Genomic DNA, 25,547 nt, shown 5'->3' on the forward strand with positions numbered 1-25,547 from the left:
GGGTCCTTTCCAACCCTACAATTCCATAATTCCATGTTTTTATGAAGGGCTTCAGGCCTGAGAAGGCTTGAGAGGGTTTTGGGGCTCGAATCCTGCTTGCGAGTTTCACTTTGGGGGCATCTGGTTGGCACCGATTCTATATGAATAAGTTTCTGTTTGAAATTTTCAGCACTTGCAAAATTCAACTCCTTGCCCAAAGGGTTCTCCTTCAGGCCGGGCATCTGCAGAGACGATGAGAAGCGGAGGGAGCCTTTTGAGCCTCGCTTGTCCAGGAACCCACTGCTCCCAGGTAAGTGGGGAGAAGGCCCTACCTGGGCAGGCCCGCAGGAAGCAGGAGCGGCTGTCAAACTCATCGCGGTCGCACTGGCCCCCAGGCAGGGCGTTGCGGAGCAAGTCCCGGCGCCGGAAGGTCACCCCCAGCCCGCACGACCGACTGCATTCACTCCAGGTGGTCCACGGGGACATGATGCAGTCCGCTGCCAGAGAAGGGAGAGAGGCAGGATTGGACCAGAACTATAGTTCCGGCAAAGGCCAGGAGAGAAACTTCCTCCATTTGCAGCGAAACATCCTAACCTTGATCTGAGCTGGTGCCCTTTTCTTTAGGACGGAGGTGTGTGAGATTTCATCGCCCAAGGGCCGCATTCCATGCTGGACAACCTTCCAGGGGCCACATGGCCAGTGGTGGGTGGAGCCAGAGGCAGAAGTGGGAGGAGCCACAGGTTTAAATTTGACACGTGGCAGGTGTCAGGAGCGAGCTGGCAGGAAACCACACTGTGCAATTTAGCTCTTTATTAGCAAGAACACAATCTGCACAGTCTTGGTGGACTGTCAAAAATGACATGCAGAAATGGGTTGGGGCACTGTTGAGGGGGTTTTGTTGTGGCTGTTGATACTAATTTTTTGTATCTTCATTTTGGATTAATGTGGTAATATAATTGTTCAGTTGGGTTGTGCACTTTTTGAAGCTTCCTTTATTATTATTTATAACTGCTTTTATGTTTGTAGTTATGTTGTAAGCTGCCTTGAACATAGTTTTAACTTTGAGAAAGCGGCATACAAATAAAATGATTGATTGATTGATTGATTGATTGATTGACTGACTGTCAGGACTCATGAGCACAACAGCTCAACCCCAGTAGGTCTGGCCCCATGGATCAGTTGCTGAGACTGAAAGTCCCTGCCTCCCCTAAGTCCCCTCCTATCCAGGGTTTTTTCCAAGCAATCAGAGACCGTGCCTGAGTGTGGCAAACCTCTCCTCCGCCCTTTTCATGCCTCTCTTGGTTCTGGGGAGCTTGTCACAGCAGGAGGAGGGGACACCTGTGACTCTTCACCAGCTTCTGCCTCGGATGCTTGACTTCTCTCTGCCACGGACTCCCCGCTCACCTTCCATCCAGGCAAGCGAGAGGCATTCTCCGCCTTCAGGGACACAGTCCAGCCAGGCAAAAACCCTCAGGGAAGGGGGGGCAGAGTATGGCCGAGCCATGCCCTCATTTGCCCATCCCTGCTCTCGTGCAGAATGGGGGGGGTGAGGGGAGCGACTATCTGCCCCAATCTGACATACCACAGTTGGCCTCGTCGGACCCATCCTGGCAATCCAGGCGGAGATCGCAGCGCCGCTCCAGCGCCAGGCATTCCCCGCTGCCACAGGTGAACTGCTTGGCAGAGCAGACGCTGGGAGGGCCCAGTGGGGGCAGCAGGGTGGTGGCGGGGGTGGCGGGAGCAGTGGGACCACCTGTGGGGGGGAGGTGCAATGCAATGGTTAGAGCGTCGGACTAGAACCAGGGAGACCAGGCGCCGAGTCCCACTTTGTCAGGCGTAACTTCACTGGCAAGAATTAAAGAGCAGTTTATATTTTGTAGTCCTTTTTGTTACCTGGTTACAAGCAAAAATCCACATCTCTCCACAAGGAGAGTGGTTGACTACTCTAAATCCTCCCCTTTCCATCCCCAGAAACATCTTGGGCACCAATGGGAAGTTCCTTCTCCTCTCTAGTCTTTGTTCTTTAATACAGGAAGACCTCCTAGTTCTTGGGGAGGGAAGATTCCCCACACTCTCTAATGACGCCTCTGCTGGCTGCTCCCTCCCTTCTGTCTCTCTTCCCATTATCTCGTAACTAGGCAACTCCTCTCAAAACAGCTCAGTGTCTGTGTCTCTCTCTGTTCCTGAAACTGCTGGAAATGGGGGGGGGGTGTCTTCCTCCTCCTCCCAGTAGTGGAGGAACCCTCTCTGTCACCCGGGTCAGGACGCCGAGGGGCGGGGTGAACCACCCAGTGACGCATGCGCGACATCCGTACGGACTGCGCACATGTGACAGCTGGTACAGATTGTGCCTGTGCAGCAGCTGGTACGGTTGCCACACGATTGCCAGCCTGCACAGACGCCGCATGTGAGCGCCAGCCCGTACAGATGTCCATACGGTTGCCATGCAAGCAGCAGCCCGTATGGACGCCGGGCAGATGTGGCACCCACACTGACTGCATGCGTGCCGTCCACCACTCTACAGCTGGGGGGAGGCAGCGGGCCATCTTGCCACCCCCCCTGGGTTGTGCTCAGGGCAGCCCGCCCCCTCCGCCTCCCCTTTGTACGCCCCTGCCTCCTCCTCCTCTTCAGAGAGGAGCTGATCTGCCTGAGAATGCCTTCTCCAATCCTCTGATTCAGACCATTCCCTGGCACACTTGTTCCTGAAGCCCATTGGGTGACTTGACAGACGGCAAAAGCATCCCTGGGGGAGAACCACCAACCCCTGAACTTTTGGTTAATGGCCATTGCCGCCAGCCTCTGTGCATGGGTGCAATGGCACCCTTGAGATCTTCCCTGGCACCCACAGAGTACCTGTGATCCCAGGTTGGATATATGTGCAAATTAAAAGCACCACATTGGACTCCGTTCCACGGAAACCGGAGCTGCGTCTGCGCTTTGGATCCCCGGAGTTTCTCGCCTCTTGGCAAAGGGAGCGGCAGGTAGCAAAACTCACCGCAGTGCATCTCGTCCGAACCATCCAGACAGTCTTCTTGGCCGTCGCAAACAAAGGCGGCCTCAACGCAGCCGAAGACTTCACAGGCGAACTGCCCCTGGGTGCAGAGGATTCTGGGAAGCCCGGGGCTGGGAGTTCGAGTCAGCGCTGTCAGAGGAAAACAGCACCTTATCAGGGGCTGGCAGGGGGACTGACTTCCAGTTGCTCTGGGGCTCGGATCCTGCGTGCGGGTTTCCCAGGATGGCCTCATGAGAGCAGCAAGCTGGACCAAATGGGCCACAGGATCCAACCACAGGGCTTATTATTATTATTATTATTATTATTATTATTATTATTATTAACATTTCAACCTAATTTATCAAAAACATATCAACCTCATTTCCCCCCATAAATCCCCCCCAAAAATATAATACTGCCAGTGTTTTTTTAATCCGTTTACAATTTATCTGTAAATATTCAATAAACCATTCCCATCCTTTTCTAAAAAGTTTGTCATCTTGATTTCTTATTCTCCCAGTAAGGTTTGCCATTTCTGCATAGTCCGTAAGTTTGGCCTCCTCTGAACCTTTTCCAACTCTACAATCTCCTCTTTCAGGTGAGGCGACCAGAACCCTACAGAGCGTTCCAAATGCTCCCTGAGCAAGATCAGCCCCAGACACATCCCCCTGCCGCCCCCTTTGGAGACGGCAGCCCTGCTTACCGGACAGTGTGGTTCGCAGGCCTGGCAGGTACGGAAAGGTTTGGGACGCCGGCAGCACCATCGTGCCAGGGGTACCAGTCGCGAGTCTGGGCAAAGTGGATCCCAATGGCCAGGATGGGGACCAGGAAGGCGAGGCAGGAGGCTCATTGGAGGGCCGGATCCGGGGCGATTCCGGGACGCCGGTTGCTCCTCCAGGGCGCTGGGACTCCTGCGATGCACTTGGCAGCCTGGTGAGCCACTGCGGGGGCGATGCTGTCTCTGGGGCAGGGGGTCTTGTGCCAGTGACCGTAGAGGTCACACCAGCTGTGGGGTTGGAAAGAAGCATGGGAGAAGCTTGAGTGTCCGGCCTCATGAACTACAAACCCCAGAATTTGGGGTCCAAACCGGTGCCAAAGCTTTGCAGCTGCTTGGCAGCGTTGTGCAGCATGAACCCCGTGTTTTGCAGCGCCCCCCAAATGTTTTATTTTTATCTGTTTGCTTGTTTGTTTGTGTGTTTGATTGACAAACCGCCCTTCATCAGAAGACCGCAGGGCGGCTCGCAAGGTAAACTACAAAGCAAAAAGGCAAAAAAATAGTGAAAGCAAAAACAGCAAAACCAAGGAGCCCCCCAAGTAATAGATACATCAAACCGGGGTTCGTGGTTAACACATGGAAATCCAACATCCGATTCACTCCAAAGCCATACCAAAGTTTTGTAATGGTTTTGCAGGAAAATCTGTAGGTTTTGCAGTGCCTCCCTCAAACGGAGTAATTGTGGTACCTCGGTTTTCAACCATAATCTATTCCGGAAGACTTTTCGAGTTCCGAAACGTTCAAAAACCGAGGCACAAAGGGCGGTCTGCAAATTTAATAGAGAAAGTTGAGAAAAATAACATATACATTTGACTTCTGAGGTGTATTCAAAAACGGAAGCATTTACTGTATCTTTTGCTCCATAAGGCGCACCTGATCATAAGGCGCACCTAGTTTCTAGAGGGGGAATTCAAGAAAAAAAATATTATTTAAAGGGAGCGCTGAGCAGAGCCTGTATGCATCCCAGGTTCTGCTCAGCGCTCCCTTTCACGAGCCGCGTGGAGTGTGTGTGTGTGGCTCTTGGGAGCTTTTCCCCGAGGAGGGAGAAGGGCACGGGCTACCCATCTCCCTCCTCGGGGAAAAGCCCCCAAGAGCCACACACACACTCCACCCGGCTCTGTAAAGGGAGAGCAACTATCCCGGACCAGGGATAGCCGTGTGAAGCCTCCGCAGGGCAGCGGGATGAAGGCTCCCCTTTGCTCTTTAAAGTGTGCACGGCTTCTACTGGCTTTTCTACGAGGTGGGGGAATTCCCTCACCTCCTGAAAAAGCTCGCAAAAGCTGTGCACTCTTTAGAGGGTGTGCGGTTCCTGTGGGCTTTTCTACGAGGTGGGAGAAGGAACTGATGTGGCCAGTCAGTCCCTTCTCCCTCCTGAGGAAAAGCCCGCAAGAGGCGCACGGAGCTTGTGTGCAGCTCTTGGGGGGCTTTTCCCGACTGCCCCCCTCTGCATTCGCTCCATAAGATGCACACACATTTCCCCTTGCTTTTTAGGAGGGAAAAAGTGTGTCTTATGGAGCGAAAAATACGGTACTTCCAGGTTTTATGGCATTCGAAAACTGAAACTTTCGTCAACAGAGACATTTGAAAACCAAGGTGGAGTGGAACCTCGGTTTCCGAATGGAAGACCGTTTTGGATTCTGAAAAGTTCAAAAACTGAGGTTCAAAGGCTGGCTGCAAAGTCAGTGGGGGGAAATGAAGAACGTGCCTCGGAAGCTGCTCAGGAACGGAATCATTCAAAAACAGAAGCATTTACTTCCGGGGTGTCGGCATTCAAAAACCGAAATGTATGTCAACGGAGACATTAGAAAACCGAGGTTCCACTGTACTCAAAGCAGCCTCCCGTCCAGTCTCCCTTGCAAAGACAGGGGGGCACTGTTTTCCTGGAGAAAACCTTGCCCTGTGCCAGCCTCGGCCTTCCTCTATTCCCAACCCTCTATCTTCCATGCCCAAGGACAGGAGCAATGGATAGCAGCCTTCCATAGCCCTCTCCTCCACAAGGAATTTGTCCGTTCCTCTTTTCAAACCACCTGGGCCATCATTGTCTTTTGTGGGAGGGAGTTCCACAGTTTAACCGCGATCAAAAGCATCTGGAGGGTGCCAGGTTGTCCGAGGCTGGCATAGACTCTGGAAGAGAGGACCCATCAGCCGACCACCTTCCCCTGGAAGAAGCCTCCAGGTGCCCCCGCCAGTCCCCCCAAACTCACTCCAGGGGCAGCCGATCACCTCCATGCGCAAGGAGGGGCTCCCGCGAAACTCCGTGGGCACAAGGCGAAGGATGCGGGCCAAGATGGGTGGGCGCAGCTCCTGGCGCACTGCCGTGGCGCTGTTGAAATTGCCCTCCAGAACCTGTGGGAAGTTGAGAAGCGTAAGCCGAGGCAGCAGAGGGCAAGAGCGAGGCGAAGAACGGGAAGGCATGACTATTCCCCTCCCAATTGTTTTTACTGGAAAAGGGTTAGAGGGCTTTGGTGGAACTCTGCCAAGGCCTTCTAAAAGTATGTCAACTCAAAATTAGGTGCCATCGAGTTCGGCGTTGCTCCAGGTAAGCATTGATGGGCAGAATTGGCACAGCTACTGACAGCCCATAATCCCCGTTCCACATTTTTTAGGACTTGGTCATTCAGTGTGGCAGCCCCTGCCCCTTGGAACTCCCTGCCTCTTGAGATCAAACAGGCACCCGCTCAAAGCATTCTTGTTTAGACAAGCCTCCCTGGATGCTTAGAAAGCTATGGTAATTTTAATCCTCTTTTAGTGTTTTTTTTTGGGGTGGACTAGATGACTCTGTGGGTCCCTTCCAGCTCTACAGCTCTACCATTCTGTGATATTAGCACCATAGCTATATGTCTTAGGACCCACTGTATTTTCAGTGACTGTAAGTTGTATTTAAATGTTGAAGGAAGGGTAGGGGCAATAAATAGATTGATAGATGCAATTAACACAACTGCTTCGTAAACAGAGCAGAAGATAAAGTAGAGCAGGATATAATCTGATTCCCATGTCTTCTTGGTGCAAGCTGAGCAGGATGAGTGCTTAGTAAGCGGGTCGTCTGTCAGGGGGCCTTTAGCTGGGATTCCTGTGTTGTGGGGGGTGGGGGTGGACTAGATGAACCTTGGAGATCCCTTCCCACACCAACCCACTGAGCAGCTCTGCCTTCTTTTGGGAGCCCTGGGAGATCTCCTGGGAAGTGGGGGAGCCTGTCCTCAGCACCCGCTCAGGAGGACCCTGTGCCAGGCAGGACGAAAGGCAAGGGCAGAGGTGGTACCTGGGCCCGCAGGGAAGTGCTGGGGCCGTATCCAGATCGGGCGTAATCCCGAAAGTTGACCCCGTCGTTGCTGTAGACCAGGCGGTAACGGGAGACGTAGCCCCGGGAGGGCCCCCCGCCTTGCGTGACCACGGCAGTGAGGAACGTGGGCTGAAGGAAGTCCACCTGGAAATAGGGGTCGGGGTCCGAGGGGCCCGGGCTCCACCCGGGGGCCATGTTCTGCCTGGGGGGGGGGAGGAGAAGCATCAAGGTTTGGCCTATTAACCATTCAGCAAAATAAGCAGCTGCCAAGGGCATCAAGAGAAGGGGCGGCACCACATAAATTTTTCCCATTGCCCATTTTTTAAACATTAATAGTCACAAGTTCCTCAGCCCTCTCCTCCTCCTCCAGGAATTCGTCTAATCCCCTTTTAAAGAGGATTTAACATATTTTGTGGTTTTCATCTTGTATTTTTATGCCCTGACGTCTACAGCTGACGGGCAGCCTACCAATTTAATAAATAAGAATAATAAATGACAATAATCATCTTGAAAGTAATAGGAACAATGTTTCACATGTGGTGGGAATGCCGACCTGTTAAACAATTTTGGAATGAAATAAATTAAGAAATCAAAAGAATGTTTAAAATATATTTTGGTAAAAAACGGGAGGCATTCCTTTTAGGTATAATTACAAAAGATGTTCCTGGCAATCAAAGGAAAGTAGCCCTTTAGGCAACAGCAGCTGCCAGGATGCTCATAGCAAAAAACTGGAAAGGGGGGGAAATCCCATCAATAAAAGAACGGCAAATTAAACTTTGTGAATATATAAATTTGGCAAGATTCACAGCATTCTCAAGGGGACAATCGGACCAAAAATTAGCAAAAGAATGGGATTGTGTTAAAGAATATATGAAAAAACATTGTTCTGGAGTAAGTATATCGTATGTAACGAATGAAGCTTTGCAGCGTTAAAGAAATTGAAAAGCGGTGTGAAAGGTGCAAAGATAGAGGTAATTTACATTAGACACAACAATTCAGAAAGATTAAAATTTTTGAGGTCTCAAAAGAGAGGAAGGAAGTCAATATGTGTATATGTATGTAAAGATTAATATGATGGCATGGGGTTTTTTTTAGGTGTGGTTTTTTTCCTTTTTTTGGTTTCTGTTTGTTTTGCTTTATTTTTGTTGGTTTATTTGTTTTTTAGGATTTTATGTTTGTTATTTTTGTTGTAACTTTGCAATGAAAATAAAAATTATTTTTAAAAAATCATAAACCCATCCAAGTGGGTGGCCGTCCCTTTCTCCTGCAGCAGGGAGTTCCAGAGATTAACTATGCACTTTCTTTTATCACCATCGAATTGTCTGGCCCCTTCCTTCCTTCTGCAATGCAAACCCACCATGGTACCCTCACACCAACGCTCTCTGAGCTCCCCCCCCATCTGTCCCTGACTCCAGGAAGCTGACTTGGACCCCCAAACCTACATGTTGGGCATGATGTTGAGGCGCCCGGCGTCTGGTGGGTTCCCATCCTGGTAGGACGAGGCGCTCAGCTGCTGGTGGTGGATTCGCCCGTCTTCCAGACCGAGGGCTTCGCTGCAGGAACCTGCGTCGAGAGGGTGCACAAATCCAGTAAGAGGCGCCCCCAGCTTCGCTTCCGAGGATTTGCAAAGCCAGTTTTATTTTTATTTTATTACACTAATATGCCGCCCTTTGCCCATGGATCTCAGTGCACATCACAACACGCGTCAGCTTAGAAATCGGCACAACAGCCTCTCGAGGGAGGCCGGTGTTAGTTCTGCTGTATCCGAGGTTTCCAAACGTTTTGGTGCTCCTACTCGCTCGGTACCACAAGCTCTTCCCCGGTGCCCCCTAACCCTGCCCCATAAATAAATGAAAACCATTGCTCAGGGCAGCAGTTTGCACAACCCGCTAGAGGCGGCAACGGTAAAATTCAGCAGCGAATACTGCATGCGAAATATTTTCACACCTTCTGATCAACGAAAGCAGGACAGAGGAAATTTATGGCGTATTTACATACAACCACTTTCCAAACCCGCACAAACCTTCACTGCCACAGATGTACGGTAAGTCATTTACAAGAAAAATCAATCACTGTCGCCAATAACAGTCTATCTTGTGACAACTCAGAATCATTAATAATAATAAAAATAAATTTTATTTTATACCCCGCCCTCTCCGGCCAGAGCCAGGCTCAGGGCAGCTAACACCAGTAAAATTACAGTAAAAACATAATAAAAACCAATTTAAAATACAGGTTAAAATGCAATTTAAAATGCAGTCTCGTGCTCTACCCACTGGGCTATCCCATCAACATGGAGCAATGAAAGGTGACGGGTGCAGATCTTGGAGAAGGCTGGGACCAAGCCCCCCCCCCCCCCCGTCTGGGAAGAGATGCGCTTTACCTGGCTGGGGGAAGGTGAGACCTTCAGGAAGCGGCCATCTGCTGGGGGACACCTGCAAGGATGGAGAGAAAAGAGAGTCACCTTCTGCTAGCCAGTTTGGATAAACGGGAATTGCCCTTCCAGTTCTCCTCCTTCCAGGGAGCTGACGGGGCTGTTACTTGGCTCCCTGGTTTTAACTGCACCACAGCCCTGAGAGGAAGGCTGGAAAAGGGTAACCGAGGGACACCGAGACGTGATAAAAATTTGTTCTTATATGCAACAACTGCGGCAAGAGTTTTGTTAGGCCAGAGATGGAAGCAACAGGAGTTAGAAGAGTGGCAGGTGAAGCTGATGGACTTTGCAGAACTGGCGAAACTGACAGGAAGAACCAGCGAGACCAGGAATTCCAAAAGGACTGGAACAAATTCATATTTGAAAGACAACTGGAAGCAATTAACACCATTAGCAGGGTTATCTGAAGATCTGTAAGGTGAAATTGCTACTTATCCAGGTTGAGTAATATCATATTTTAGGTGATGGCATAACAAGGATAGGAAGTGAAGGATAGGAATGTAAAGATGCAAAGTTTAATTCTGTGAACCGTCAGACGGGAGGGAGGGAAGCCGTGAGGATCAGTTGAGCCAAAGAGATAAAACAAGGGGGTGTGATGTTACGTAATGTGATTATATGTAAAACCAATGAAAAATATTTTTAAAAAAGAAAAGAAATGCTGAAGATTGTGCAAGCAAATGAAAGATAAATAAACAGATGAATGAATATGGAAGTTTAAAAAAGAGAAAAGGGAAAGGAAAGGGAAGGGTAAGTAGCTCCAGCCCAGCCCAGCCCACAAGCTTCTTGGCTGAGTGGGGATTTGAACCCAGTCCCCACCAGGCCTCGCCTGTCACTTGAACCACTTGTCCTCGGCTCCCTCCCTCCTGGAAACTCGAGTTCTTAGCCACACAGACACACACACCGGCCCATCCTGCCTCAATTCCCCTTGGCACTCTCACCTGAGTTGCGTGGGGCACGGAAGGCTTCGTCGGCTGTTTTTCGGAGGTCCAAGAGCTGAAATAAATATTGCAAGGACTTTTGCTAAGGGGTTCCCCACAAAAGCTCTCAAACTGCAATCGTTGGTGGAGGAATGTCTCTCTAGAGTCAATTATTGCTTAGCCAAGCCTGCCTAGTAAAGGTAAAGGGACCCCTGACCATTAGGTCCAGTCGTGGCCGACTCTGGGGTTGCGGCACTCATCTCACTTTATTGGCCGGCGTACAGCTTCCGGGTCATGTGGCCAGCAGGACTATGCTGCTTCTGGCGAACCAGAGCAGCGCACAGAAACGCCGTTTACCTTCCCACCAGAGCGGTACCCATTTATCTACCTGCACTTTGGCGTGCTTTCAAACTGCTAGATTGGCAGGAGTAGGGACTGAACAACGGGAGCTCACCCCGTCTTGGGGATTTGAACCTCCAACCTTCGGATCGGCAAGTCCTAGGCTCTGTGGTTTAACCCACAGCGCCACATGTGCTAATGGGAAACTCCGAGCCAAAGAGCCCTCTTGCCTCCTGTGGTTTTCAGGAAGTGGTACTCAGAAGAATTGCTGCTTCTGACTGTTTACAGGTAGGTAGCCGTATTCGTCTGCCGTAGTCAAAACAAAATAAAAAAATTCCTTCCAGTAGCACCTTAGAGACCAACTAAGTTTGTTATCGGTATGAGCTTTTGTGTGCATGCACACTTCTTCAGATAGCACACTTCAGATACCGTATCTGAAGAAGTGTGCATGCACACGGGAGCTCATACAGATAACAAACTTAGTTGGTCTCTAAGGAGCTACTGGAAGGATTTTAATTTTTTTTGCCTCTGACTGTGGAAGCAGAGCAGGGCCATTCTGGCTTGCTGCCTTTGCCAGGCCTCTCCTCCTCCACGAATTTGCCTGTTCCTCTTTTAAAGCCATCCAGGTTGGCAGCCATGGCTGTCTCCTGTAGCAGAGAGTTCCCCAGTTTAGCTCTGTAGAATCGTACAACTGCTGTTAGGGTATTGATGTTCCATTCCACCCTAAGAGGAACAGATTTGTGGATTGTTGTATGTCACATGTCTGTTTACATTCCAGCACAGCTTGCTGGGAACTTCTGTTTGTGTGTTGCTTTGGCTTAGTGTTCTTCCTGCTCTTAGACATGAAGGAGAGCAGACATGTTTTCTTTGTCTTGATCTACGCTGAATAAACTGCTTGTAAATATGCTTTACATATGCCTCTGTCCGCCCTTCTGAAATATACTCAGAGTTGAGTGTGGATTTCACGCTCTTTATTCAGCTCATAGTAGTGAGGAATGGAATTTCCCCCGAAATGTCTGCTTTATATACATTATTTACACAATGGGCCCCAGGTGATTAGCTAATTCCGGGATTCTCCTGTAGGCCAATCACGCTGCGGATTCACTTCCACCTGGAGCCGGATTGGGTGGCTCCTGCGGACCAATCAGACTGCTGCATTCTGGATCCTATTGTTCTAGGACCAATCAGACTGCTGCATTTAGGATCCTATTCAACTCAGTACATAACATCTTCCGTTGCAAAGAGTTAATTACTCTGCTGATTAGAAGGTGCTCCAGCTTCTGAAGAGTTCTGAAGCTGCAGGTGGCTGTTTGATGCTGTTCCAAGGACCGGAGTTCACCCGGCTACCGGCCAGTGGGGGCCTGCGAATCGCCCCCATTCCCTTGGAAACATCCCATCAGGGTCATCTAACCCAACTTCCTGCAACACAGGAATCTTTTGCCCGACACGGGGCTTGAACCCACAGCCCTGAGATGAAGAATCTCATGCTCCACCGACTGAGTTATCTCGCCAAACCCGCAGCCCATATACCAGGCTGGGGGGCAGGCTCTAAAGGAGAGGTCCCCCCCATGCATTACCTGCTGGTCCCAGCCGAGGGCGCTCCGCTTTCGGGCACACAGCCGAGCTCATCGTCGGCGTCTGGGCAGTCGGTGACCCCATCGCACCTCTGGGATGCTGGGATGCAGACCCCCGACGTGGCGCAGCGGAACTGGGAGGGCAAGCAGCCCCCTGGGATGGAGGGCTCTGGAGACGGGCCGACTCCTGCCAAAGGGAACCCACAGCACAGATCCGGTGAAGGAAGGATCGAACAGAATTGATTACGAACCCCAACTCTGTGTAGAAAAGTAACCCAGCCTGCTAAAACGTACCCCAACGTAACCAAGCCTGTAAGAAAAGGAAAGCTTTCTTTCTGCAAGCTTGCAACTCACGAAGGGTGAGGCAAAGTTTAGGCTGACCGACTGAACTGACAGCTGTCAGAAGTTGGCAAAGACTAGCAGTAAGGAAGCAACATTATCTTTGAAACTTGGGATCTGCTTGATTTTAAGAAGAAACGGGGGGGGGATTATAATGTATTTAAGAGAACACTGTAAACAACGAAAAACTTTGGCAGGATTTGAGTAATGCTTCTGATCACGCAAAACTGTGGAAAAATGGATTACTGTTCTTAAAACAAATTAGAGAAAATACGATAAGCAGATGAAAAGAAAGACTGATAATGGTAATCATGGAATGGCAGAGGGAAGTCAAGGGATTCAGAGACTCCTAAATGAGGAGGTGAATGATATGTTTGAATTTAAACTTGTTATATAAAACTTATTAAAAATATTAAAATGCAAAGAGAGAGAGAGAGAGAAGGGACATTTGGGGGCGCCAGATTTTGGCCATATTACGGAAGATTACCAAAGTCTGAACCTTTCCCAATTCTGCAATCTCCTTTTTGAGCGGAGGCAACCGGAACTGCATGCAATATATTAGACGGATTGCTTGGTTTTATGTGCTTCTTAAGGGGTCTCTGCCCACTACTCACCGCAGTGCCTCTCGTCTGAGAAGTCCCCGCAGTCGTTGAATCCATCGCAAATGGCCCCATGGGGCCCAGCGGGGACGCAGCGCCCGTTCTGGCACTGGAACTCCCCGGTCCAGCAAGGCCTGGCGGTGGGTGGCACCGTTGGGGTCCCGGGAGGCTCTGGGGACACTGAAAGGGGGAGAGGAGGGTGGGGGAGTTCAAGGGTTTAGACAGAAGGAACAGCAGCGCCCAATTGCCAGGGTGGTGCGTGCTCTAGTTCAGGCATCCTCAAACTCGGCCTTCCAGATGTTTGGGGACTACAACTCCCATCATCCCTAGCTAACAGGACCAGTGGTCAGGGATGATGGGAACTGCAGTCCCAAAATATCTGAAGGGCTGAGTTTGGGGGTGCCTGCTCTAGTTATCTCCTGCGTGGGGCTACCTTTGAAGGTGACCCGGAAACTACAACTAATCCAGAATGTGGCAGCTAGACTGGTGACTGGGAGTGGCCTCCGAGACCATATAACACCAGTCTTGAAAGACCTACATTGGCTCCCAGTACGTTTCCGAGCACAATTCAAAGTGTTGGTGCTGACCTTGAAAGCCCTAAACGGCCTCAAAGGCCCAGTATATCTGAAGGAGCATCTCCACCCCCACCGTTCAGCCCAGACACTGAGGTCCAGCTCCGAGGGCCTTCTGGCGGTTCCCTCACTGCAAGAAATGAGGTTACAGGGAACCAAGCAGAGGGCCTTCTCAGTAATGGCACCCGCCCTGTGGAACACACTCCCATCAGATGTCAAGGAAATAAACAACCATCTAACTTTTAGAAGACATCTGAAGGCAGCCCTGTTTAGGGAAGTTTTAAACGACTGATGTTTTAATGTATTTTTAACCTTCTGTTGGAAGCCGCCCAGAGTGGTTGGGGAGACCCAGCCAGATGGGCGGGGTAGAAATAAGATATTATTATTATTATTATTATTATTATTATTATTATTATTATTATTAGTCACCCACCACTGATAGTCTCACCAATCTTGCCATCCTACCTTTCCCACAGCCCAGCAGCTCCACGCGGAGGAAGATCCCATTGTGGAAGTCGCGGGGAAGGATCCGGACATGCCGGGCGCGCACCATGCGCTGGAAGGTCCTGACCACGGGCGTCGAGTCGTCGGAGTTCCCTTGGAAGAGCTAGAGGAAGGGGAAGAGACCAAAGGCCCCATCGTCAGAACTCATTCAACTTTACAAAGCACCGATTGAATGATATACCTCCTCTTTTTCTTTGTCTCGCTTTATTTCTTTATAATTAAAAACTTTTCAATAAAGTATTAATACCAATGTTACGAAGCACCTTGTCATCAAAAACATATATGGAGCCACCACCTTTTCAGCCGTGGTCTGAGCACCTTACTACCCTGGCTATATTTAAGCACATTTCTTATGAGCATCGGTTTCCCTTCCTTCCTTCCTTCCTTCCTTCCTTCTCTTTCTTTTGAAATTGAAATTGAAATACTTTATTGTCACTTGTACAATTTGTATACAGTGAGATTACACGAGCACCCCCCACTCCTCAGCTCTCTTAGTCTTAATTCCCCTCGTTTACCCACCAAACCCGAAAGTCAGTTGCCCTGTTGTTATCTTTTCACTCAGCAGCCTAACAGCCCACAGATAGAAGCTGTTCTTCACCCTGTTGGTGCGACTAATCCTGCTTCTATATCTTCTGCCCGAGGGCAGGAGATCAAGAAAGTGCCGGCCAGGGTGTGAATCATCCCTGAGTTTTCCTCACTCTCCTGAGGCAACGTTCTTCCGCTATTTCATCCAGCGGATTCACGGGACAGCCCATAATATCTTGTGCTGTATTCCCCACCCTCTGTAGGCACTTCCTATCCGTTGATGTCAAACCAGCGTCCCACACCGTGATGCAGTAGGAAAGGACACTTTCTATTGCAGACCGGTAGAAGGAGATCATCAAATGTTGATTGACATTTTTCTTCCGCAATACTCTGAGGAGATGGAGTCTCTGTTAGGCTTTCATAACCACCTGGGTTGTATTGATTTTCCAATTAAGGTCTTCCCTGAGATAAACTCCTAGGAATTTAAAGGAAGAGACTCTCTCCACACAGCCCTCCCCGATGTACAGCGGGGCTAGTTCTTCTCTCTTCCTCCAAAAGTCCTGCTTAAGCTGAGATTCCGAAACTGCAGCGGGTTGGACTAGATGACCCTTGGGTCCCTTCCAACTATGATTCCATGATTCTAAGCGATACAGATGTCCTACAGCTGTTTCCCAACTAAACCCATAAGATCAACATAAGATGGGTGGCGGCTAACAGATTGAGGTTGAATCCAGACAAGACAGATGTACTGTTTTGGGGGGACAGGAGGTGGGCAGGTGTGGAGGATTCCCTGGTCCTGAATGGGGTAGCTGTGCCCCTGAAGGACCAGGTGCGCAGCCTGGGAGTCATTTTGGACTCACAGCTGTCCATGGAGGCACAGGTCAAATCTGTGTCCAGGGCGGCTGTCTACCAGCTCCATCTGGTACGCAGGCTGAGACCCTACTTGCCTGCGGACTGTCTTGCCAGAGTGGTGCATGCTCTAGTTATCTCCCGCTTGGACTACTGCAATGCGCTCTACGTGGGGCTACCTTTGAAGGTGACTCGGAAACTACAACTAATCCAGAATGCGGCAGCTAGATTGGTGACTGGGAGTGGCCGCCGAGACCATATAACACCGGTCTTGAAAGACCTACATTGGCTCCCAGTACGTTTCCGAGCACAATTCCAAGTGTTGGTGCTGACCTTTAAAGCCCTAAACGGCCTCGGTCCAGTATACCTGAAGGAGCGTCTCCACCCCCATCATTCTGCCCGGACGCTGAGGTCCAGTGCCGAGGGCCTTCTGGCGGTTCCCTCATTGCGAGAAGCGAAGCTACAGGGAACCAGGCAGAGGGCCTTCTCGGTAGTGGCGCCCGCCCTGTGGAATGCCCTTCCAGCAGATGTCAAAGCGATAAACAACTACCTGACATTCAGAAGACATCTTAAGGCAGCCCTGTTCAGGGAAGTTTTTAACGTGTGATATTTTACTGTATTTTTGGTTTTTATGGAAGCCGCCCAGAGTGGCTGGGGAGGCCCAGCCAGATGGGCGGGGTATAAGTAATAAATTATTATTATTATTATCAACTGTCTTAGATATAGATGCACAAAATCCCGAAAGCAGCCTTTGCCAACCTGGTGCCCTCCAGGCGTTCCAAACTACAACTCCTGCCAGCGTGCGCTGACTCGGGCTGACGGCAGCTGCCTCCCAAAACATCTGGAGGGCACCAGGTTGGCAAAAGCTGCCCTGTGGGCCCATGATCCTAGCCCTGCAGTGCTTTAGGGACTTTGTTCCTCCCTCTCGAGCCAGGGGTTAGAGCGTCGGACTAGGTTAGAGACCAGGGTTCAAATCTCCACTCGGCCATGAAGATCACTGGGCCGAGTGGCTGCCTCTCAGCCCAGCCCACCTCACAAGGCTGTTGTTGCGGGGAGGAAGTGAGGAGGGAGAGAAGTGGCCATGGGCGCCACCTGGAGTTCCTTGGGGAATAAATAAATGAGATAGACCACGTGGGTCTCGCACCTTTAGGTCGGGCACGGTGCCCATGGAAGAGGCCTCGTGGTAGTCGTGCCACCTCACGCCGTCCAGGCTGAACCGCAGGAAGAAGCTGGTCACGTAGGCGTCAGAGGATCCGGCCCCCTGCACCACCACCCCTGAGGAGGAAAGGCCATTTTATAATGAGATCAAAGTAAATAAATTATGTGTTACATGAAATCAATCAGTAGGCATAAGACTCATGCTCTTAGTCTACGCTGCCTGACCACCAGTCTACATGCACTCTTTGATATTAGAAAACAGGCACAACAGCTTGACCTACAGTCAACTGGGCGGCACTGCAGGCTGCAGCCGCATGCCGCCATGCAACCAGTCCATGCAGAATGTAGGCACCCTATATATAGAAAGGAGTAAACCGGTGATATTTTAGGGAGCAGGCTAATTGTTGAATGGAAATACAATTAAGAAGTAGTATATTAATAGTGAAATAATTACATATTAAGCTCTAACTTAAAAGGATTTTTTATTCATAACAAACTTAATGCAAACACATTGGCATTTGGCAAGAACAAAAGTTCCTTTAGAAACACAATTTACAAAGACTCATTGTCTAGTCTCTAGAAACTTCCTATAACATGAAATAATGACAGGTGTAAATATACAATGCAAACTACCAATAATTATAAATGGCAAAATGTAGGCACCCTATATATAGAAAGGAGCAAACCAGGGATATTTGAGGGAGCAGGCTAGCAGGCGAGGGCCATGTCTTACATCACAGGAGCCGACACAACACAAAACGCTGTTGCTGGATGTAGGTTTTATTTCATTTGTTTTTTATCTTATATTTTGGAAATGTACATCCAGTTTTCTTTCCTTTAAATTTTTTTGGGGCCCCCAAGAGAGTGGGGCTCTAAGCTATAGCTTGTTTAGCTTATACAGTCATACCTCATGTTGTGTCTGCTTCAGGTTGCGTGTTTTTGTCTTACGTCCAGATGTACCCAAAAGTATGGGAACAGGTTGCTTCCAGGTTTCGCTGCTCGCGCATACACAAAGCACTAAACCACGCCATGCGCATGCACAAACGCTGTACTTCTGGATGCGAACGCTTCGAGTTGCAGACGTGCCTCCAGGACGGATTACATCCACAACTGAAAATTCCACTGTACGTAAATCTGGCACAGCCCCCACCCAACCTCAGCCGGCTCTCCTGCGAGCTTCCTTCCAGAGTGAGGGGAGCACCCACCTGTCAGGTTCCTGGGTTCCCCCAGATCCACATGCAGGAAGGGGGGTCGGGAGAGCAGCTCAGGATAGACGTCTGCTGGGGGAGCCCAGCCCTGGAGGTCGGCGCTGGGCAGGATGCGGTTGAGGCGGGCAGCGTGAGCCGGGTTCTCTGGCTGCTGCGAGGAAGCCGTGAAGCTGGCGTCCGGCAGAGAGGCAATGCCCAGCGGGCCGTAGCAGAGGTCTGGGTGGTGGCACAGAAGGGAGGTGGGGTTGGGAGAGTGCCTGCCATCGTGGAAACACATCACACCCAGCGTTTGAAACTCCCATCATTCTAGGCACATTTTGCGCCAGGGAATTTCATTAGTGCGAGGAGTTTCTGAGCTCTGGGAGCCTAAGATTTCAGATTGAAACTGCAGAGTGGAAGGAAAGGAGGACCTTTTTCTGCCTCCCCACTTCCAGCTCCTCTGAAGACTGGAGAAGAGACCCTCTTAAGAATATTAGGGGGGTGGGCAGGGGAAGGACTAGACCATGTGAAAAATGAACATAATGTTTTAGCTGCTGTTCATTCATTTCTGGCATTGTATTATTGTTATTTAAAAAGCGCACTTAGACATTCCGTTGTGGTGCCCATAACCTAAAGGTGCCATTTAGCTCCCATATCTCAGTTTCTAACACTGATCACATCTCTTTTAAGGGTCCACTTTGATTGGAAAAGCCTTTCTGGGTGAGCTCATCAGCTGCTCCAGCTTTCCCTCCCTCCCTTCCTTCCTTCCTTCCTTCCTTCCTTCCTTCCTTCCTTCCTTCCTTCCTTCCTCCTTCTCTTTCTTTCTCTTGTTTCATAAAATTTAAATACTGCTTGATCGTGAAAAACAACAACTCTCCAAAAAGCTGGGCACAGAGAGAATAAAACAATAAAATGATCCATAAATACAACACGTATTCAAACAATAATATCATAAATAAAATAGAAACAGATTTTAAAAGACAACAATTTTCTGTGATAAAGTGTGGCAGGACCCGAACTTTGGAACTCCTTGCCTCTTGACACCAGGCAGAGGCATCTTCACTGTGCACTGTGCTCTGTCCGAGGTGACGGAGGTTTTTTGCATATAGAGCCCCGCCCACCAAGCAAGTGGGAGGAGCAACCCTTTCTTGGACAACCTCCATCCCGGAAGGGGGCTCTCTCTGTTGCTGCAGACAAGAAGCCCCAAGTCACAGGCCTGCATTTACCCAGGTGCAAGGAATGATGCGCGCAGAGTCTCACCTCCGAGAGGGGGCATTGGGAAGGTGTTGAAGGGCAAGGCTGTGGTCAAGGCAGCTGGGCTGGCCACGGTGGGTCCCAGGGGTCCAAGGGCTGGCACAGTTGGCAGAGCTGTCCGGTTCTCACCTGCATAGGAAGGAAACAGGAGGGGTGGGGCAGATCCTGGGGTGACGTCCTGGGCCACCAATGAACACGAGACCCTGGGGGGTAACTAGGGTTTTGAGCTGGGGAATTCTGTTGAATCTGCTTGTGACCTCAAGACTCCTGTGAGTGCTGCACTGTAGGGAGCTGAATAATAATAATAATAATGTTATTATTATTTCTATCCCACCCGTTTTGCTGGGTTTCCCCAGCCACTCTGGGTGGCTCCCAGCAGAATACAGTCATACCTTGGGTTACAGACGCTTCAGGTTGTTTTTTTGTGTTATGGACCGCCAAAACCGGGAAGTACCAGAATGGGTTACTTCCAGGTTTTGGTGGTTGCACATGCACAGAAGCGCTAAATCGCAACCCGCACATGCGCAGATGCCCCACTGCAGGTTGCGAACGTGCATCCCACACGGATCACATTCACAACCTGAGCATCCACTGTGTTACCGTATTTTTGTGTATAAGACAAGGTTTCCCCCCTAAAAAATAATGTCAAAAATTAGGGGGTGTCTTATACATGGGGCCTTCTTCCCCCATTTTCTTAAACCTGAGTCCCCAAAAATAGGGGGCGTCTTATACATGGGGGCGTATTATAGATGGAAAAAGACTGGAATAAAAATAAAAAAGCAAGAAAACATCAGACATTAAAAACTTCCCTAAACAGGGCTGCCTTCCAATGCTACAATTCTAGGATGCTAAGAAATATTTGGGAATTTTAAGATTTGAACATAGCATCCTCAAAGTTCAAAAAACAAGGAATCAGATTCCCAAGGGGCAAGATAAGGAAACAAGGGTCGTCCCCCATGATTAGCGGCAATTGGAGCATTGCAGGGGGTTGACCTACTTAGTTGTGATTCCTGCATTGCAGGGGGTTGGACTAGATGACCGCTGGGGAGCCCTCCCAACCCTGCAATTCTAGGATTCTGTGATTCATCGGAAGCTTTTAAGCAGAGGTTGGATATCCATCTGCCAGGGGTTCTTGAGCTCTGAATCCTGCATCTAGAGTTTTAAAACTTATTCCTCATTCAGTGCAGCAAATAATTCACAAACCCAGTGTATATAAACACACAGGCCTGGGGAGAAAACTGAAATTGCAGAGTCTGTCCGATGTGGGGTGGGAGGAGAGGTGCAGGGTCTCTGCCCCCTTTCCCTGCCACCCTGGGGGGCTCACCTGCCTCCACGCAGTAGCAGCAGGCGTCTCCTCGGCCCTCGACCAGGACTCGGCCCTGCAGGAGGGAGGGATGCGCATCAGTGAGGAAGTCGGCACATGTTCAGAGACACGCTTGCGCCCTGGTGCACAGGAAGAGGAGGGAACATGCCAGACTCACCTCAGGGCAGGCCACCGTGCTGTAGGGGCAATACTGGGAGCACTGGACGGTCAGGTTGGGCAGGCATTGGCACACCTGGCACTGCCCTGAGCGCCAGCGGTCGCCGATGGCATGCGCCCGGCCGTGGTGCTCGCACTCTTCACACGGATCCGTCTGACACCTGCGAAAGGAAAGGGAGGGGCTGCAGGAGATCATGGCTGGTGGATTCCTTCCAGGGCCCCCCATGTAAGTGGGGAAAGGCAGCCGGGCAACCTCCCCGCCCCCCACAAGAGAGAGCAGACAAATCATTTTTTTCTTTCTTTGGCTTTTGCTGGTTGGCTGCAGCCAATTCGGGCAGTGACCATGGCGGGCAGGCGAGAGAGAGAGAGATCATGGATTAGAAATGTTCTCCAAGGAGAATGACAGATCTGTGGTGTCCAAACTTTTTTCAAAGAGGGCCAGATTTGATGAAGTGAAGGGCCATGAGGGCCGACCAAAGTTGTTGAAATTTTTTAAGGATTTAAGTTGTTGAGCTTGTTTTTGAATTTTACCCAAAAGTTGTTGAGGTTTTTTTAAGATTTTAGATTAAAGTTGTGGAGGTTTTTTGAGGATTTTACCCCAGGGGCTGGATTAAACAGATTAGGCCCCTGAAACGGACTTTGGACATGCCTGGATGTCGAAATGGCAAAAGTGACCAGAAAAATCAGAAATCAGAAAGACCAAAAGTAGAATAAGGAATGTGTGTCTCCTGCAAAAATGGTAAATCCAGATAAAATTTGGAAGCTGTTCTTGCTGAAGATGACATCACACACACACACTGTGCGAAACATGGCCTGAGGGAGCCAAAGAGTCTTCCTCAGTCTGCTTTATTTATGAAAGATATTTATATACCACCATCTCTCTCTCTCTCTCTCTCTCTCTCTCTATATATATATATATATACCTGAGGCTCACAGCAATAACATCTTTTAAAAACCACATAAGAAATACCACAAAAACGCGTTGAACCGTTGAGGGAGGATGAACCCTCCATTGCGGGAGAGAAAAGTTTTCAGCTTCGCCCTCTCGTAAAAAAGGAGCACCTGGGAGGGCCTCCAAGCAATGTGCTGGCTCTGTGTGGGCTCACCTGCGGGCTTTGCGGTAGATGCCTCGGCACTGGCGGCCGTTGCCGTGCTTGCTGGGGTTGTTGGGGCTGCGGAAAGACCACTGGATGCTCTGCACCCCGCAGGGACCCAGGCACTCGCCCCAGGGGGACCAGGAGGACCAGCCGCAATTTACTGGCAACACAGGGGAAAGCGGGGAGGAAGAGTTACCAATAAGGAGAAGGACACTGGCTGGCACATCTGCACACCTGCAGCTCCCCACATGTTGTTGGATTACAATTATTATAATATATAGAATGATTGTATATTAAAGTTGTCTCCTGCCCTCACTCATCACAAGAGCCCAAGTATTTTGGACAAGCTCAATGGCGGTGGCAGGGCTGAGTGGGGCACCCGTGGGCTGCTGCCCCACAGGATTCTGCTGCCCCAGGTTCAGTGCGCTTCAGTGCGTCTCCTGGGCAGGCTGGCCTTGTGGGTGGAACAAGGTGTGCCCCCCACAAGAAGGTTTTGTGGGATATAACATCACAGAAAGCAGTCAAGTACAACATTTCCTGTTTGCCCAGAGTGGACACACAGAGGGATGTTGCTCCAGCCAGGAAAACTTCCTGTCACACCTGGTCTGGAGCATCCTCCTCCTGCTTGTGACCAGGTAGATGGATGTGACCCTGGCAGACCCCATAAAAGGGCTGGTCAGGCAGCCATCTTCCCCCTCGCTCCTCTTTTGACTTTTACTGTCTGCTGGCTCTCAGCCAGCAGCACATGGGCTCATTCCTCACAGAGGATGAATCCACACTTTTCTCTGTACAGTGGTCCCTTGGTTCTCAAATGCCTTAGTTCCCAAACGCCGAAAACCCAGAAGTAAGTGTCCCAGTTTTTGAACGTTTTTCGGAAGCCAAACATCCGATGTGGCTGTCGGCTATTCTTCCTGGGGCGCCTGCACCAGTCAGAAGCTGCGCCTTGATTTTCAAACATTTCAGAAGTCAAATGGACTTCTGGAACAGATTAAGTTTGGCGCTTTTGTTTTGCTTTTTATTTTGTGTTTCAGTTTTTAAGGTTTTTCCGATTAATTTGTTTTTGTGACTGTGTGGAACCCCGTTCAGCTACTGACTGATTGTGTGACTGTGAAAATGGATAAAAGCCCCCCCATCCAAACATTGACTATCATCACTGCCGGTAAGAAAAGAATAATAATTTAAATTTTTATCGACAATACTGTCTTATTTATTTTATAGTACAGTACATTGATTATTGCTTTCATTTTATGGATCAATGGTCTCATTGGATAGTAAAATCCATGTGAAATTGCTGTTTTAGGGGTTGTTTTTAAAAGTCTGGAATGGATTAAATTGTTTTGCATTACTTTCTATGGGAAAGCGCACCTTGGTTTTGGAACGCTTTGGTTTTGGAACGGATTTCTGTAATGGATTAAGTTTGAGAACCAAGGTACCACTGTAACTGTAACTACAAGATAAAGCTTGCCTTCAAGACCAAACTGTGAACTGAATGCAAGTAAACCTTATCATTACTTTGAAAAGAAGACTGTTGTGTCATTATTGCTTTTAAGAGGGAACTAAAGGGGAAATTTACCAGGACAAGCCAGACTGGATTGCTTAACTCAAATGGTTGTGACGGATCCAACAACTTGCTTCCAGCAATGTGCAAGGGAGTGTGCTCTGCTACTAGCTCACTAGTATGAGGGAGGAAGGATAATATTTAATCAATATATCCTCTCCTACTATCCTCAATGTTCCCACAGGTTTGAGCCTGGGGGACCACCAGATTGTCGGGGGCACCTCCTGGGGCATCTAGCAATGTGGGGAGAGGGGCCGTGCCCACCTGTGCACTCTGGGTTCTGCCGGCAGCGCTTCATCTGACCGTCCTGGCAGGTGCAGATGCGGCAATTGACCTTCACCAGCTGGCCGGGCCAGTAGCGGATGCCCTCCACCTGGCAGGGACACTCTCGGGGGCGCACGCACTGCTGATCGCTGTCCAGGACCAGACCGTCGGGGCACCAGCACCCTGAACAGGAGAGAGAGAGAGAGAGAAGGTGGGGGAACGGAGGAAGGGAGTGTAATAATAAAATTTAAGGTCTTATATATATAATAAATGTTCATAAATGTATCAACCAAGTATGTACACAGATCAGCACAGGAAGACCGACCTGAAACCATTTTGACTCCCAAACTGACCAAATGTTTTCTCTGCAAGGAGGGAAGGGGTGAGGGAGCCTCCCCATTGTCTCAGGAATTGGGTAATCACCATCTCAAAGGAATGGCCAAACTACCAGGAAAGGCAGTTAGATAAGGCATTATCAGATAACCTGGCAGACAGGAAAAACAACATTCAAATTTCTGTTGTAGACCACCTTTTCTGCAATGTAGGTACAGTCATGCCTCGGGTTGAAGTAGCTTTGGGATAAGTATTTTCGGGTTGCGCGCTGCAGCAACCCGGAAGTAATGGAGCACATTACTTCCGGGTTTCGCCACTCCCACATGCGCAGACGATCAAAATGACGTCATGCGCATGCGGAGAAGCGGTGAATTGCGACCTGCGCACACACAGACGTGCGGACGCGGGTTGTGTTTGCTTCTGGATGTGAATGGGGCTCCGGAACGGATCCCATTCGCATCCAGAGGTACCACTGTATGATGTGTCTGGGGGTGGTCTTGGACTCCAGGGTGGGCAATTTAAAATGTCTATATAAGGGCAGACACACCTGAGTTCTGTGTTCCTCCTCCTTTCCTGCGTGTGAGGGGAGGACCCTGTTGCAACAGTTCAATAAAGATCAAGCTTACTAGCTGCTTTGCTTCTCAATATTCTCTGCTTGGCCTCTGTTATTTTCTCCTACCAATAGGGAACCCACTTAAGGACTCTATATGGGCTCTTGGATACCCCATGAGAGAAAAAGGGCAAATTATATTTACAACAGGAGACAAACCAGACAGCAGTTTATCCTGGCCTGTTGCCTTGATACCATTTAGAAAACCAGGCAGCGTTTAGTTTAGGAGTGGGTAGAGCCGTCAGTTTAGGTTTCTCTCGCTTTCTCATTTTCCACATTCGATTCTCCACATCGCCACACCAATTTGCAATCTTTTTTTAAAAAGTTCTGAAAATGCATCTCTCAAGACACATGTTTCTATGGCATTTTGCCTCATAACAACATTCTTGCAATGCAATTGTCCCTAACAGAATGCTTTTTTGTTCTTAATTGACTTATTTATTGATACCTGTTCGTAGATACACAAAATCATGTGCCCATTACAAAGTATATACTACTTAGTCTATCCTATAGCTACTTAGTCTGAAAAAGAACAGAGTCAGAAAGAAGAAAAAACAAGAAAAGGAGAGACCTGAAAAAAGAGAAGAGGAAAACTACAGAAAGATAGTTCCTTCCAGTAGCACCTTAAAGACCAACTAAGTTAGTTCTTGGTATGAGCTTTCGTGTGCATGCACACTTCTTCAGATACACACTTCAGATACTTCAGTATCCGTGTATCTGAAGAAGTGTGCATGCACACGAAAGCTCATACCAAGAACTAACTTAGTTGGTCTTTAAGGTGCTACTGGAAGGAATTTTTTTATTTTGACTATGGCAGACCAACACGGCTACCTATCTGTTACAGAAAGATAGAAAAGGGTGAAAGGACTTCTGGCTCTCTGTCCGGCAGCTGCATATAATATTCATTCCTTAAAATAAAACTGTTATT

At 49.3% G+C, this 25,547-nt stretch overlaps 1 protein-coding gene across 2 annotated transcripts in view; it reads right to left on the reverse strand.

Annotated features, from left to right (window-relative positions):
• Positions 1-25,547, reverse strand: part of LOC310689188 (SCO-spondin-like) — a 179,159-nt gene that overhangs the window by 79,475 nt on the left and 74,137 nt on the right. For both annotated transcript variants that reach the window (XM_083466452.1, XM_083466451.1), the window contains exons 36-54: positions 23,677-23,859; positions 21,864-22,014; positions 20,759-20,918; positions 20,602-20,656; positions 19,284-19,406; positions 18,042-18,260; positions 16,823-16,953; positions 14,266-14,407; positions 13,244-13,408; positions 12,294-12,477; positions 10,399-10,453; positions 9,410-9,461; positions 8,469-8,589; positions 7,006-7,228; positions 5,951-6,092; positions 3,675-3,977; positions 2,975-3,121; positions 1,562-1,732; positions 312-476 (exon numbers count right to left, since the gene is read on the reverse strand). In XM_083466452.1, coding sequence (XP_083322578.1) covers positions 312-476; positions 1,562-1,732; positions 2,975-3,121; positions 3,675-3,977; positions 5,951-6,092; positions 7,006-7,228; positions 8,469-8,589; positions 9,410-9,461; positions 10,399-10,453; positions 12,294-12,477; positions 13,244-13,408; positions 14,266-14,407; positions 16,823-16,953; positions 18,042-18,260; positions 19,284-19,406; positions 20,602-20,656; positions 20,759-20,918; positions 21,864-22,014; positions 23,677-23,859 — 2,892 coding nt within the window. The remainder of the gene's footprint in view (positions 1-311; positions 477-1,561; positions 1,733-2,974; positions 3,122-3,674; positions 3,978-5,950; positions 6,093-7,005; positions 7,229-8,468; positions 8,590-9,409; positions 9,462-10,398; positions 10,454-12,293; positions 12,478-13,243; positions 13,409-14,265; positions 14,408-16,822; positions 16,954-18,041; positions 18,261-19,283; positions 19,407-20,601; positions 20,657-20,758; positions 20,919-21,863; positions 22,015-23,676; positions 23,860-25,547) is intronic.

The sequence above is a fragment of the Podarcis liolepis genome, assembly GCF_965112155.1.
Source record: "Podarcis liolepis genome assembly, chromosome: 12".
Lineage (NCBI taxonomy): Eukaryota > Metazoa > Chordata > Lepidosauria > Squamata > Lacertidae > Podarcis > Podarcis liolepis.